Source organism: Buteo buteo, chromosome 9 (genome assembly GCF_964188355.1).
Source record: "Buteo buteo chromosome 9, bButBut1.hap1.1, whole genome shotgun sequence".
Lineage (NCBI taxonomy): Eukaryota > Metazoa > Chordata > Aves > Accipitriformes > Accipitridae > Buteo > Buteo buteo.
Window position 1 is genome coordinate 32,653,918 of NC_134179.1, and position 16,823 is coordinate 32,670,740.

A 16,823-nucleotide genomic window follows, 5' to 3' on the forward strand; every position below is an offset into this window, starting at 1 on the left:
CATTCCTGCATATAAAACACTGTCAATTACTAACACCTTGAGGTGGCATTTCTGGTGACAGAGTAGCAGGGTTGTGACGGAAATCAACCCACCAAGAAAACTTTAAAAACCAGCAAATTAAACTACCCACATCGATTCACATATGAAAAAAAAGCACTGACAGAAGTTGCCAGTTCAGATCCACGCAGTACAGGCATTTGGGCATTTTTCATTTATGAACTTCTAAACCTCTTCTCCAGTGCATGCAGATGCCCATACAAAGCTGGCGCAAATCTACCAAGTAGGTCGTTCTTCTCCCCTTTCATATGCCCTTAGAAGCAACTCCTCAGACCTCCACAGCTTAACACAATACCCATCTACAAGCTCTTCGCCAGCTCACAGAGGAGTGCAGCTTTCTCTGCAATGGCTACTTTCAGCCACTGCTACCCACAGACACTATCACTTACAAATTATGCCAAATTAACTGTCAGTATCGGCTGAAGTCATCCAGAAGATCTCCTGCTCCCCCTCCTCAGGCAGTCTTTTTTCTCATTCCCCAATACCAAAGTGATCTGGAAGACCTGCTTTGGTAAACAGTTTCATCCCTGCTTGCAGGACAGGTCCATGGCACAGTCTGAGCTGTATTTGTGTTCTCTGTAATCATATTATTCTGTTTTTCCACCACCCGTGTACTGTAGGATCGTTGCTGATGTTACTGTTGTCAGTCAAGTTGTGGTACTGTTGCTAAAGGTCTTTACACTTGTATTGAGAATTTGTTCTCCCTGAAGGGATTAGGATTATGTCGGCCAATTACTGTTGGTAGCCTCTTTGGAAACTTGAGAGGTCCCTCTTCTTTTGGATGCTACTTATTAGGATTATTTCAAGTGTAATTTAGGCTTCAGTTCTCCTCATTTCTGGTTTTCAAGAAGAACGACTTGCAATTCACATACTCATCAGAAATATGTTATCCCCTATAGCAGAAGAGACATTATTACATCTGCCATCTCAGGGTACATCAGGATTAGCTTGTCTTCAAATCTGTCATGCTGGAGGGCTCTAAACTCACAGGTGGATCTCTGCACTATATTCAAGTGTGCAGGGCAAAATATCTTCCTTGTTCCCCTCCCTTCATTTTTTTTAAAAAAACGAAGGTATTAGAATTAGCACCTCTTAAACCTATTAACATGAATAATTAAAAATAATGAAAGGTATTTATTCACAAAATGGGATATGACACGAGCTTGCGGCTCAAGAACAGCAACAACAGCATGGACAGTAACAGAGTAGGCCATCGAATTTCTACACAGGAGCAATGACACAGTCCAAGAGGCCCACATCAGCCTAAGCACAGCACTATCTTGGAAAAGAAATAAACTGGAGATTTCCATTCTTGGATAGGTGGCTCATAGTAGCCTGCAAGCCAACAGGTATTCAAAGGGTGACAAAAGTTCATCTCTGAGACTCAAATGGCAGGAGTGGAGCATGAAACAGTCTTCTGAGCTGCATTAGTTTGCTGTTTTAAAAATAACTTTGTAAGAAGAATTTTTGGGAAAAATATCCTTGGGTACTGCGGTCAGGGTCCTCCTAACAAGCAATAGTGTTTGATGAAAGTTGGCAGATGTTTCAGCCATAGCATAGATTAGACTAGAAAAGAATACCACATAAAAGGCAGGAATTCTATTGCATAAATATAAAGAAATGCAGTGAAAAAAAAAAAAAAAAAAGCATGCAAGCCCCAGAATCAAATGCCTATCAATCAAAAGAAACGCTTCTGACATTTATAATTGTCTTTTAGAACACTACAACAAAACCACATTATTTTCTAACAGATATGCAAAGTGCAAATAGAGTGACACAGACTAAACCCTCAGAATCAAAGCTACCTTGTCACTGATGCTTAACGCATACAATGTTATCCAAGTGGTGATTTAATACACAGTTCTGGCTGTGACATTCTTGATCCTACGTGACCTTCAGTTTCTGCTATTGGATGTTATATTAAATTCTGACACACATATATTCTTCATACAGCCACATGAAAGAACAGAAGTTCTTTGCAGGAGAAAATAATTAACATGGGTATAGTAAAGTAACGTAGACTTAAATTCTATTTTTCTAATATTCCCTGAGAGTAGGTATTTGTCCTCATTCAAACACAAAAGCAAAAAAGTAGTTATCATTTTGACATGCTGCAGAAAATGAGACATTTTTACCAATTGGGGATTGCGCTGGTAACTTTTACATTCTTCAACTCTTCACCATACCAGGAATTGTGAAATATTCCAGCTATGTAATTTTGATGGTCAAACTTTCAATAATATACATTAATTTTTCTCCCAATGCATTTGTTTCCAAAACTGCTTCATTATTTCCCCATTTTTCTTCTTCCCTCTGCCCATGAATATTGCTCAGCATTCAGCTTACTATTGAAAAGACAAGACTAGACTGCCCAGACACAAAGTTAGGTTGTACCAATTCTGCATTCTTTGAGCTATTGGAAGAAAGCTCACTATTGTAAGTGTAAAACATTCCTCTCATAGGCCAGCAAAGCTTCATTTAGTCCCTGAAGGCACTATGGCAAGATAGGGTGGCTGGGAGCCATCTTTTGAAAAAGCATAAACAGGCAAAAGGACCATCCTGTGTTTCTGAATGGCACAAACTATAATAATAGAATGGCCTCAGCAAAGCATCTATATTCCACTCAAAATGCTGAGCTGTGGGAATCATCATGGGAACATACATATAGAGGAAATACATAAAAAGGAAACTTCCCTAGAAGAGGCAAGACAGGAAACAGAAAGAAGTCTACTACTTGGAAGCCCAACCTGCCTTCCAGCACGCTCAGAAGCAGTTCAACAGTGCACTGCAGCTTGTTTGCAACACTAGGCAAAATTACTACTAAAGCCAGAGTCTCAAAGGAAGGAAAAAAAACCCACCAAAAAGGTATAAATGCAGTTAGAGTGGATTATTTAACATACACGAATGAACATTTGATAACATGCATTTATGGATTTGACCCTGGCTTGAACCTTGAAAGTTAAGCATGGTCACTGGAGAGAAGCACAACAAGCACAATACGGAATTTGAAAGTCAGAGAAGGGCAGGCATCATAAGCCATACTCACCTCTAATGTCTGCATTAGTGTGGGCTTAATCGCATCTTTCATCAAAACTGCCAAAGCACCTGTTACTCCCTAAAAAACAAGAGTCCACATTTTAAGGAAGCCAATTCTAAGGTACAACACTTCTGAGTTAAACTTAAGCTTACTGTTAAAACTGGGAAAAAACCTTACACTTCAAAGGAGAAAAAGAAAGTGTGCTCGTAAACCATAATGGATAAAGCAGTGTTATAGTGCTGCACAACGAATTTATTTAGATGTTACCTCAAGACTTCTAACATACTGTATTTACAGCGTGTGCCAGAAATAGTAACAATTTTGCTCTGAATACACATAAAAGGCAGTAGGTAAATATTCTTCCTATTTCATGAAGACACCAGAAACATAGTTATTAAGTGATCATCATGAGGATGTTCATGGGAACAAAAGACGAAGCTGATGCAAAGGCCACTGAGACCTGAGAAAGCAAGAAAGCAGTAACTTGCTAAAACTGACTAAAGAAATGACAGATGTATTTCTTTCATGACAGAATCAATAGCATGAATCAATAGCTAGCAACAACCAGAAAGGGTATTTTTCAAGACTTGTAGAAATATATATGTAATAGACACAGGATGAAAGCAGACACAGAATGGACTAGGGATAGATTATGAATACATGAGGAGATTAAAAGTTAGAGGCACCTTACTATCATGATGAGAGGACAAAAGGAGCTGTGTGAATTGCTGCATTTTAGTTGTACGAAATCTTACTCCTCCCTAAAAATTTTGCTGGATAGTAAGCATAAATTTCATGCTGACTGAATTTAAAATAAGAGAAAGTCATGACATCCCTCTACACTAAAATCCAATGCCCGTTTTAGAAAAAACTGGCTATTGAGTGTGCACAGCACTATTAAACTATATGCAGAGTGCTATCTAGAAACCACAAGCATCTATTTCAATTTATTCCTAAATTACTTCAATTTTGAGAAGAAAATGTGTTTTGTTTTGAAAGAACTAGATCATGGATAGAAAAAATGCAGCAGTGTTATAAGTAGTGGCTCATTTGATTGTTTGAATCATCAAACTGTGTGAAAATTGGAATGACAGACAGATGAGAGACGTAAAAGTACGTGGTCATTACATAAGTACAGTATTTTATACAAATTCAAGTTTCTCCTTTCTGAACATAGACTTCAGAGGAAAATGAAGCAGAATATTTGCCATTGGATAAAAATGGATTGAAACCAAGATAGTAAAACTGGTTTCTACTAAAGCATAGCAAGTGTTTCCTTGGAGGAGAGTGAAGGAAAGAAGGAGGAGGGAACGATGTTTCTTCTCCTCTTTGCATTTTGTAAGCCTTCACTATCTACAAACCCCAATAGACCCACAAAGACGTAATAAGAAAAACTGGTAGCAAAATAATATAGTTTTCCCTCTTCTGAATTAGTAAAGAATAAATTTTAATTCATAAATCTTAATGTGTTAATTTTAGAAGTTAGGACCAAAATGCAAGGAAACACAAGCGTGCCAACTCTGTCGGAATGGCTGAGGCTCCATCACTTCCATAGAAGCAGACTGGTGCTATGTTGTACCTATACCCAACTGCTCTCATTTGATTCCAAAGCTGACAGCCTAAATACAAGGAAAAGGAAAATACGTTAAAAAGACAAATGAAATTATTACTGCTTTTCACTTTCACAGGCTCCTTTATAGCTACAGATTGGTTTAATTGGTAAGATTATAAACTACTTATTTTAGATAAAGAACTTAAAAATGCAGAACAAATATCAACAAACAGTATTTCCTAAAGGTTCATTTAACCAGTATCCCATAAAATTTACTGCTTTTAGAATAAAACGTAACTTCAATATTTTATCCATAAATGAGTTTTCTTTTTAGGACCATGTAAAAATAACTGCCACTGTTACTGCCTTTGATTTCTTGTATTAGTAATTTGTGAAAGTCTTTCTGAAGTGGGTCTGTTTCTTAGGATATTAAATCTTAAATCTGTTCAATATAACAATTTGCTTTATAAAACTGATTTGATTCACTTCCAAATCTGAAGCACTTGCAAAATAAAACGGTTAATACCCAGTCCCAGCTCTAACAATTTAAAATGAAATGGAACAAATCTCAATCCTAGCTATTTCTTTATTAAACCCCAGTTTTTAATCCTACTGATTTATCAAAGCAAACATATTCTTCTTCCCATTGATCATAGTGCAGAATTTGAATTAATTAAAAAAAGCCCAAACAACAGAGTCTGCAATATAGTTATTGAATAGATCTATAAGCCTGTTTTCTTCCTGCTGTTTGATCAATTCAGCAGCCAGCTAGAACAGAATTTCTCAGACCAGATGCACGGTTCTCCCCCTTTCCACCCCCAGCTGAAGGAAATTATGCTCATCACTAGCTGATAGCAACACGAAACTATAAAAGCTAGTTAAGTTGTTCATCTTCTGTCTCACAGAAAGCAGAACCATGTACACACACTAGTTAGGAGGCAATAGATAATAGAAATATCTGAAGGAAAGGTTGGTTAATTTTACATTTTCTTCCTGTATCTCAGTTTTTCCATCATCATATAGTAGAAGCTATTCATCATTACACTAAAAGAGAAACAGATGCTGATAATTTCCAGTGCATGAACACCGAGATAGTTTAGTCTTACCACGTAAGAGGCAATTGTAATAGCTATTCAACTTTCTGGAGAAAAAAAGTGAAATTGAAAACTTTACATAAGATCTTCCAACTGGTCAAAGGCAAGGTTAACTACCTGAGCAGCCATGAATCAGCCATAATGCTCTTCTTGGGAAACCTGCCCAAGGACTGACAAGGGTTAATTCATGCCAGCTGTAGCTATCTGGTTAGGGGTTTCTGTTGCCTACTTCATGCTGGATGAAGCCACCAACTCATTCAAAACAAGCACGCAAACAGCTATTTGCTGACCCAAGCCATGCTGATTGGAAAGAAGGCTTTGGGGGAGAAGAGAAAAATAAAATAAAATCAGGACACCTTTTTTCTCCCCCCCCCCGCCCCAGACAATAATGGCTCAAATCCTGTCTCCTTTGCTTTCTGATAGTTCTTCACCAATCTGATAAAAGTAGTGAAGCAAAAAATACTTCCTACGCATTTTAACTTATTGGGAAACTTCATCTATATTAGATATGCATTCTGGATGCAACAACTCGTTGTATCTAAAGCTGAAAGCAAAGAAAAAAAGATGCAAAGACTCCAAGCACACATCGAGTCTATCTGCCTTCCATGGTTCTCAAACAGGTTTCGTGTCAACAACAGTCCTCAGAAGCTAAACAGCCAATAAAGATTTCATATCTATCTGACATGACTCTGCCATAATAAAGTTTTCACTCTTTCATCTCCCCAGTCCTCCAAGCAGCTAGAAAACAATTCCCACAGCTCTAAGTCCTGGATCTGATTCTCAAAGCTATTTAAGGAATCAGGTTCCCATTTCCAATTCAGAGAAGGTAGATACATTTTTTATAAAAAAATTAGAGGCTTAGACACTTACACACCAATTAAGCACCAGAGCACTCAAGGATCATTAGCTTTCCACTAACTCACTGTCAGAAGAAAGAAGTGGGACTCCGAATCAAATGTATATGGACGCTCAACTCTCCTGGGTTCCCTCCTGGAACTGATCCCAAGTACTTCTGAAAATAATACCCCTTCCATGAATCCACCATCCGTCAGGGCAGGTATGCTCCCCAGGACAGCAAAGATCATAGAGCACAAAATAAACTACACACATGACACAGGAAAGGCAAACTTAAGATGAAAAACCAAAATACTTTCAAAGCAACTTCCAGTGGAGCAGTCTCTGAAGTTTATCAAGAGTAGAAATGAAAGGAAGGTGATTGAGACTAACTACTGTGAAATGAATAAAGGTTATACAGACTGAAGGGCAGAGAAAAACCCATTTCTTTATAAGAAAGATAATGAAGTACTTGTAACTTCCCTTCATTTGAAACTATAACCTCTAACAAAATGATAATATTTTTCTGCAGTATCAGTTCTGTAAAAAACTAAACCATAAGCTGAGAAGAACTGCAACTACTTGTGCTTAAAGTGAAGTACATACACAATGTTTCTGATGAAATAGAGAACAAAATATATTCAGCTGACAGATCATTTATAAAAGTAAATATGAAGCTATTTTTTTTGGTCCTGGAATTATTGAAATCTAACAGTATGGCACAGAAAGTAAGCTGAGAAGAAGTCTTATTTAAAAAAATAGTGACATATTTATTTAATATTTTTCATAGCTGCTGAAATACTGATCTAGGGCATACATACCCATTTAATTTCACATAAAGATATGGCATGTGTCCATCAAAATTCTACTATACTGTAAAAGCCAAAAAGCAATTCGGTCTTCAAAATACTGTACAATGAGCACCACATTTTGGCAAAGACTTCTGTACGTTCCATTACAGAGGACAGATATTTAATCCATTACTCTTGTGGAAGGAGTCTTCTCAATTCATGAAATATTCAATTTATCTTTTTTCCATTACTCCTAGCTTGCCTCTGCATCTGGTTTATATCTGCCAATGTGTATTTTAGGTTTTACTATTGTATTATTATAAATATATTGTGTATAAAGTAAAAATTAAGAGCAATTGTGTTTTTGTGAAGTGTATTGTGTGTACATCTGGAAACAAATCACAGAGAAGGGTTTAGTGGTTTTGGTTCACATAGATTCCAATGAACTAAAGACTACTGTCAAACATTTAAACTTGCGTAAATTCAATCTCGGTAGCATATATAAAACACGAAGCCCAGAATTTTATAAGTGACAGGTAGGACTGATCACCACCCATTATTCAGGTTCTTCATGGTACTTCCCATAATAAAGCTGCCTTTAAAATTTGTTGAAACTATATGTTCTTTGGGATAAAATGTTCCCTGTCAAGGGGCTATGACAGATTCAAGCTTTTAAACTTGATTTTGTTTTATGAATCCTTAGGTCAAAATGATTGAACTGTTCTTGGATTGAGAGCATGCGAAAACCATGTATATTGCTTTTCCTACATTCATTTGTGTTGAGACCTTTCCTTTCTGAGCTATAAAGCTTTACCTCCTCTCTGACCCTGACTCAAAGGATGAAAATTCAGGAGGAGAATGGCTTCACATCAAACCTCTTACCACATCTGAAAATTTGCTCAAGATATAAACCTTGGGAAAACAAAAATTACAGTTCACAGATACTCATTAGGGAATGCTTAGCCTTGCCCCATCCTGCCCAGGAAGCTTTAGCTGCAATGTAGGGTGTTCTTACAGCCTAGGGTGTAACAACTATATCTACATTCTGCACCAGCTCTGGGTCTGGACACCCGGACTACTAGCAAAGATCTCTTCTCCTGAATCCTACAGGAATCCTCTTCTAACACATACAAGGAAGAGATACAAAAGAAGAGGGGTCAAAAGCTGGGCTTGCAGAAGAATACTAACAATATAGGCAGCACAAGCAGCAGGGGGAAGAGTAGATACTGCATTTAAAGTCTAGAAACTAGGTTTAGTTGCAAGCTGTTCAAACAGACTGACCACCTGTGGGAAGAAACCAGGAACAGAGATGCAATGCTACCTGATAGAACTGAAATTTGTCATCTTTGTACATATGAATTATGACATGGTATAGTCTTTGATTATACATCTCCTGCTATTACTTCCAGAGGATTCAACTTTATATAGTACAGTTTCACAAGTGCAGTACAGTTATTCATAAGTTCTCTCCCCTTGCACAAATTAAGCAGCATTTAATTTGATAAAGAAATCTTAGTAAGAAAACCCAACATTAATTTCCTTTTTTGACATTTCTTAAATCCCAACACCACTGCATCTGACTTCTTCACCAATATTAATAAGTCTGCAGAAATGAACAATTGTTCCTGTTTTCAGAAGAGAAGCCTGTACACACAAGGACCAAACTCAAAGGTATTCACCAATTTTGGATGCTCAACTTGAGACAACATAAAATAACTTCTCCTGGTTCAAAGTTCTTGATTGTGTTTCACTCTATCCATAGATTTCAGCTGTTTAGCTCCTAGGTATCGAGCCAGACTGAGGAATGCCTAACTCCTCATGTACTGCAAGAATCAGTTTGTATTGACACAGCATCACAAATAAGCATTGTGAAAAACACAGGAAAAGAATTCAACTCTCTAAAAAGGCACTTTTCTGCCTTCACCATAAAATCACTTTCCTATTGTTTCCATAGTTCTCATCCTCATTTGTAACACACTCCACAACAAAGGAGGTAGGAGTTTCTGCACTTCACGATCATGACACGCACCCAAGTCCTCCCTGTGCGTGGTGTGAAGAAGAGAACCTGCAGAAGAAAAAGCATGCAGCACCACAGGTTGCAGATGGTCATATCCTTGACACTGTGATGAATTTTTTTTTCTGGGCAGTTCTTCTATTGTATAATATAGAACACCGCTTTAAAGAAGAACTAGAAACATATGTTCAGCACAAGTGACACTATCAAATGATTGAGACACTAAGCATAGGAAGTTTGTTTAAAAAAAGGCCAAAGAAAACCAAATTAGTAACAGACATTTTGCTGAGCACTACTTTCATTTTAGGGACATAGTGGAAAAATTTTAGTGTTCTTTGTGTGCAGTTCATAATTTCAGCCCTAACATTTTATTTCCACAGAGCAAAATGAAACAGACTACAGAAAAGCAACTGCTTTCATTCATCAAGCTGATTAGCATTAAGTGGTTGAAGACAGATTAAATATTTTGCAATACTAATACAGTAAAGTACCTTCATACAAAAGCAGCATCAAGATTAAAATCATGTATTTCAAATGTAGTTTTAATTCTGACACTAAATTATTTTAAAGTTTTTGCATATGCATTATAAGGTAACTCATTCCCCACTTCCCTCCATTTGGCCAAGACAAAGTTATGCAGTTGAAAAGGAAAACCAAAACTTCAACAGCTAGAATATTAAATGCAGTTCTTCATTTCTCCTGCATAATTGGGAGTAGTTGATTTGCTCTGAATTTTAATGATGACTGTACTTAGAACTTTTGGGACCCTTATCTTAATTTCCATCTTAAATCCAGGCAAGCTAGATATTATGTTTTCATTTCCTTATTAAACTGGAATCCATTAAGGCTGTGAAGGTATTCGTGTCTTGTGGATTTGGTATCTTTGCTGAGAAGACAAGATACTAGTTCCTTTGCTCATTCTAAAAATGCGGTAAGTTTGTGCAGATGTCCACACAAAAGGGACAAACAGGAGAACACACACATAGTCTGTGCGATACAGGCAGTCATTGCCAGCAGGGTGGCATGAAACCATGGCTCCAAGACATATGACAGTTGCTATAAGGATATATTTAGATGATAAAAAAGCATAAAAGCAAAGCATTGTCGTATTTATTGTATTTAGGGTGTGCTACCAATCTGCAATATATTAACTTATTTTGGCAATTAGGCTTCAGAATTCAAGTAATGTAATGTTACAGTAAACTAGTGCCAATCACAGTGCGCCTACTCTTGGCATACAGCTGGATTGCAAGGGTTAACTGGTAGCTTCTGGCTGCACCAGAACCTGGTGAGTTTCCAACCACTGTTTACTGACTCGCAGCCTGGCGATAAGGGCTAGAGTTTCATATAAAGGAAGAACCTATTGACTTCTTTCAGAAGATGAAGTAGGGAATGAGGAAACAGCAACTAACTGAATGAAGACAAGAAAGAAAAAGTCTTAATGATGTGAAGAGACAACCCTGTCCCAAGCACTACCAGCAACCTGTGAATTAAGAATAGCTTGTTTCCATTCTGATTTAGTGGTATAAGCATTCATGTGGTAACTATTGTTGTAACATCTGAGCACACTTTACAAGTACAGTAGCAAACATTACCAGGTCTCTCAAATACGAGCTCGCACTTTGACTCCCTCCAGCACCAAATTTGTTTGCCTTAAGAATTGCAGAAAACTACCCAAGTAGGTTATGGAGACCAGAGATTTCCTGAACCAGATGTTATCAGAGAGTTGGAGAAATGAGTTCTACATCTTGTTCTCATTGCAAGCAAGTTTTGGCCCAGAAGATCTTTCTTTGATATCTGACTGTGTTGTTCAAAGCAAAACCCTTAGCATGCACCTGCCTTTTTAGTGCTTCAAGAGGCAAAACAAATACATCAGAGGTTATTCACAGGTCTACAGCACTGAACATACCAAATCCTCTGCTGTTACTGGTTCTCCATTCTTGTCATTAGCCACCACCATTTTCCCCAGTCTCTCCTTCATATCTTGAAGGCTGGTGGTGAGTGCCAGGATGGCCATAATTTCACTTGCAACAGCAATATCAAACTGAGCCTGTAAAATAGAAATGAGAATCATGAACCAAATCAAAGGCAGGTCAAATACACCCAGGGAATTGTCAGGAATAGACTCAGGAAAGACAGATTTCACACTGAAACTCAGACAAGTTCTATACTGTTACCCACAGCTTTTGAGATTACTCAGACTAGAGTAACTTCAAACACTTTGTTAATATTCCCTCATTAATTTTCTGTTACACTTCATTTACTTGGGGACCAGTCTTGCAGAGTGCTTAGCCCCTTGGCTCACATTATCCTCAGCAGAAGCTCCCTGAAGGACCAAGAATTTTTTTTCTGTGGCAAAAAAGAAAATCAACAGATGTGTTTTGACCTTTACTGGCATGAGCACAACATTGTGTTGGTTTTTGGTTGGTTTTTTTTGTTGTGTTGTTTTGTTTTTTCCTGTAATGCTCTCCAAAAGTTTTTTATACTGGTTTCAAAAACATTCTTATTACATTTGATCATTCCTTTTCTACATAAACTCAAAATTTAGAGTCTATGCTGCTAGGTCTTGTGCTTGACCCATGATAATGTAAAATATATCTTTGTTTCCCCCCCTTTGTTTTTTAAATGAACAAATATTTAAGTCAAAAACCCCCAAGAACTATATGTGGCATCAGTTCTATTGCTCTTGTAGAAATGCATCCATATTGTGCAGTATTTCAGCACAATGTAAGCTGTGGTCCTTACTTTTCTTTAAGAGCTTGCAGTATACATTAGCAGTATTTGTACTAATTTACTATTAGTAAAGCCCAGGCCACATGCTGTCAGAACGTAAAAAGAGAAGAGGGGCAAAGTGACTAATATATTATGTGACAGGAATGCAACATTGGGGGTGAACAAGAACTGCAGCTTCTTTAGTAATCTCTCCATCTCCAGCAATCAAAGTTTATACAAAAATTTAGTAATTGACATCCTACTGCTATGTAAAAAAAACCCAAAAAACAGGACTGTTTTTATGTCAGACCTCTACCAGAGGTATCCCATACTGACTAATACCAGAGGAACCTGTTCAAATTGAGGGCTTTGCCTGTTTTTAAGAAGCATCTATATAACAAATTGTTCAACATACACGTTACCACTTCTATCCATTTGCCTACTACTTTAACAGCTTCTGCCCTTTTTTAATCTATGTTCCTGCTTTTAGATTCTGTCTTGACAGCTACGGCTCAGACCAGCCCTATTCAGGCTGACCTCTATGTACCTGCATGTTTAGTCAAAACTTCTGAAGACACTCGAGCACTTTTCTGCATTGGGCATAGACAGGGAGAGATAATATACCACGGAAACCAAAAAATAATCCTGTAATTGAGATCTTCAGCACTGGGATTCAAATGAAATGCTGAAGTTACAAAGCAGATTTTCTGTATTCCCTGGAAGCAGTTCAATACATAACAGAATAGCTGGGTACACAATGAACATCATTAGCACTGCGATGACAGGGATACTACTATCTTTTCTGAAGTTAAGAACGTCCCCAGTAAGTCATTGCAGCATACCTAAGACCGGAAATAAGCCTGAGGAATCTATGCCCAACACGTATACTAGAATATTATCTAACTTTATCAGAATGTTTATCAGGAGATCAAAAAAAAAGTTTTTATTATCATTGTTTCTATATAAACCCAAAAGGAGAGGAAAAACAATCCCATGTAGATGCTCAAAGAGTGACATAATATTTAATTGAAAAAACAGGCAAAAACACTGTGGTAGCAGGTGCTATTTTAACTCTAATAACCTTTATACACCTATGAAGTGCTAGCAGAAGCCTTAGCTGTAAAATCAGTTCTCTATTGATGAAAGGATCCACCCACATGTATTCAATTGCAGGATCAAGGGCATCAGTCATGTAATACTCTTTAGAAACCACAGCGTCCCTGTTCATTAAAATGCAGACTTTTGTGCCTGCTGTGCTCTGCCATTTTACACAGGTGTCGTTGATTTTAAGAGCACTAGAACATCACTCCAAATATTTATAAAATGCATCTGTTAACTATGAAGTCCTGTTTTCTCTGGATCTCCGGCTAGGCTCTGAAATGAATTTTCCTAACTGCTAGCTCTACTTCTCAAGTCACTAAGTGCATGTTAAAGAGGGAAAGGATATGCATCAGTCCAACATATCAAAATTGAAAGCACCAAGGTCATTTTAGCCAAAAGAATACAGAAGCAACATTTGACAGCCATATGTCAACTAGTACTCTACAATAAAACAACCCACATTTAACTCAGCAGTATAATTACAATGGTAAAAAGCTGCACAATAAGGCTGGTAGAACCTGGCTCAAAGCTAATAATCACACTGAGTCACTGAAACAAATCTAAACATAGGAAAACATCTCAAAGTATTGAAGGAACTTTTACCAAGTATAATATTTTGTAGTCACAGCCCGTTATCAGAGATTAGGATTAGCTAATATTGAGTTTTCTGTAAATTATTGACAGAAAACTCTCTACCCCATGTGTTCAAAACCGAAACAAGCCAGCATTTCTATTGGAAGGTGTCCCTGCCCATGGCAGGAGGGTTGGAACTAGATGATCTTTAAGGACCGTTCCAACCCAAACCATTCTATGATTCTATGATTTCTCTTTTAAGTTCTTCTTTCCAATTTGACTGTTTTACCTGCTGAATGGAGCAAAAACATTAGCACTATTTTTTGTTCTCTTTTAGGCACAAAGCCTAGAAGAGATCTGAAATTATAAAGAAAAATTAAAGATAGGATTTCCAAAATGAATGAAAACCTTATCTCTACCACAATAGCTATTCACCTCAAAATAGTCAAAACCTCACGAATTTCATGATCCAGAATGTTAGATTACAATATCTTCATCGAATTAGGAGCAACTCCAAATCATCACAATGAGTTTGTTCCACTCGGCATTACTGTTCCACACTGCATTGTTTCAGAAATGGATTTATCCACATGACACCAGGAACACTTATTCAGATAGTGTTGGAAAAGTCTGGCTGTCAATTTGTCAGTAAGTTCTTTAATAAACTTCCAGAAGCTCTCATATAGTAATGTAGGTTAGCTTTTTACACTGCTGAAAATGCTGCACATACTCATTTTCTGAATTATCCCTTCAAGCCTACATATTAAAATTAAGCACATGCTCAAAGTTCTTACAGTTTAGATCCCAAAACTGAGATGTATGATAGGGAAATGAAAACTAAACAAAAAGCTAATGGTCATTTTCAGTCCTCACCAATGGGACCAACACATGACCCACCCTTCCCCCCAGTTTTTAAACATTAAATTTCAATGTAATTTAAATTATATAAATACTATATAAATACTTTGAGGGACTTTTTAAAAGTAAGAAAAATCATACATATTAACCTTATGAGGGCATAAGGGCACCTTTTATACTCATAGGATGACAATGTTGAACCCCTAACATACGCGATTTTTTCAAGTGCTTTTAACGCATTGTGCAATATACATTGGATTCTGTTCCCGAAACTTCAGACTCAGTTACTCGTTAACACAATCAGTTTCACTGCAAGAATACTATACAACAGCAACAGATGTTAGCATTGCAATTCAAAGTGGTATGTTGAAAGAACTGCAGAAACATCTCTCAGTCCCTAAAGCAAAATCTGTCCAGAATGTGATATATTAACTGCCTTTACATACCTGACGGACAAATCCTTTCTCTGTATTTGCCTGTCCAACTGTTATTTTGCGCAGGAATCTGTCATTTGTATCCACCACTGAAATAAAAGAATAGCAAAAGCAAAACATGTTAACAAGGACTCGGGGATCTGTTTTTTTCCAAGCATACCTGTTGTTACACATGTAAGATTCCGCTGCTTGAACAGTGTAACCAGACAGCCACACTCCTGCATGCTAGCACTAGCGCTGACTTGGGTTCTCCCTTCTAGTTGATACCATTAGATGACAGGCTGAAATAACTCAAATACAATTTCTCTGAACAGTATTTGAAGCTAACAGATTCTTAATACACTAACATACAAATTAATATTTTACCTACATAAGAAAAATCTTAGTAGGTACAATGCACCTCAGACCTTCAAATCACTTGCTTAACCATTGACTTGTTATGAATTGATTTTAAGACTGCATGACGTAGGTTAAACTTGGTCTGTTTCTCTTTTAAAAGATGATTATGTTGTCAGATTGGTTCTTCTAGACAAGTCACTTTCATGCACATCACAGTAACTAACTCCACATTCAGCTGCACAGCATTCAAAGGAAGTTTTTTCAAACTGCCAAGATCAACCATCTGCTATTTAACACAACTTCAATTTCAGACAATTGTATTTCTAACTTGGAAACACTTTTGGTATTGCAAGGGCATGTCCAAGCCATCCTGTGGAACTGCTAACTTCACTAACAATCGTCGCAAGCCAAGTTCTCCAATTCTGCACTGACAACACTCAACTTCAAATGTGCCTTTGTAGGAACCAAAAGCAAGGGCTGAGAATCATTGAAGAACTCTCTCATTTGCTGAGAACTGATCAGGATGTTTCTTACGAAGAAAGATTAGGGTGACATTTCTGTTTGTTAGAAAATGAGACTAAACTCCAAGACCTCCCCTTCCCAGGAATGGCAATCCCTACAAAATGCAAAAATAGGCTCCCTCTTTCTTACAGGCTCTTTAGACCTACAAATGTTTCTATTTGCACTAACCCTAAAAGAAATGGTGGAAAGTACTCTTGATCAGTTCGGCCAGTAGCCTGGCAATCAAGTCACAATCTTCTGGCAGATGTAGATTTGAGCTCTGTTCATTTAGAAGCAGAGAATCAAGGAACCTCCAGAGAAGTTGTCTGTACTGCAGGTCAGTGAAATCACCTCCTCCCACTCTTCCTGCTGCTTTTGGAGATTAAAAAAATCGTCTGTACAGAAAAGGACAATGTAATTACCCAAGAACAAGAGGGACTTTGAATCTCAATCCTACACAACCCCAATTCAGGGTTGTGAGTGAGCTGGGAGAAAAGCAAGGTTTAAGCCACTTCCCCTTCTTGGGCATTTCTTATGTGGCTGTTGTAAATACCATACGTGCCTTCTTCCCAGTACATGGTTGTCGTGGTTTAACCCCAGCCAGCAACTAAGCACCACGCAGCCACTCACTCACTCCCCCCCCATCCAGTGGGATGGGGGAGAAAATTGGGAAAAAGAAGTAAAATTCGTGGGTTGAGATAAGAACGGTTTAATAGAACAGAAAAGAAGAAACTAATAATGATAATGATAACACTAATAAAATGACAACAGTAGTAATAAAAGGATTGGAATGTACAAATGATGTGCAGTGCAATTGCTCACCACCTGCCGATCGACACCCAGCTAGTCCCTGAGAGGTGATCCCCCGCCCCCACTCCCCAGTTCCTAAACTAGATGCGACGTCCCATGGTATGGAATACCCCGTT

At 37.6% G+C, this 16,823-nt stretch overlaps 1 protein-coding gene across 4 annotated transcripts in view; it reads right to left on the bottom strand.

The window, feature by feature from the left end:
* MTHFD1L (methylenetetrahydrofolate dehydrogenase (NADP+ dependent) 1 like) overlaps positions 1-16,823 on the bottom strand; it is a 160,999-nt gene that overhangs the window by 97,275 nt on the left and 46,901 nt on the right. For all 4 annotated transcript variants that reach the window (XM_075035984.1, XM_075035983.1, XM_075035986.1 and 1 more), the window contains 3 exons: positions 15,070-15,146; positions 11,289-11,429; positions 3,104-3,172 (listed from right to left, as the gene is read on the bottom strand). In XM_075035984.1, coding sequence (XP_074892085.1) covers positions 3,104-3,172; positions 11,289-11,429; positions 15,070-15,146 — 287 coding nt within the window. The remainder of the gene's footprint in view (positions 1-3,103; positions 3,173-11,288; positions 11,430-15,069; positions 15,147-16,823) is intronic.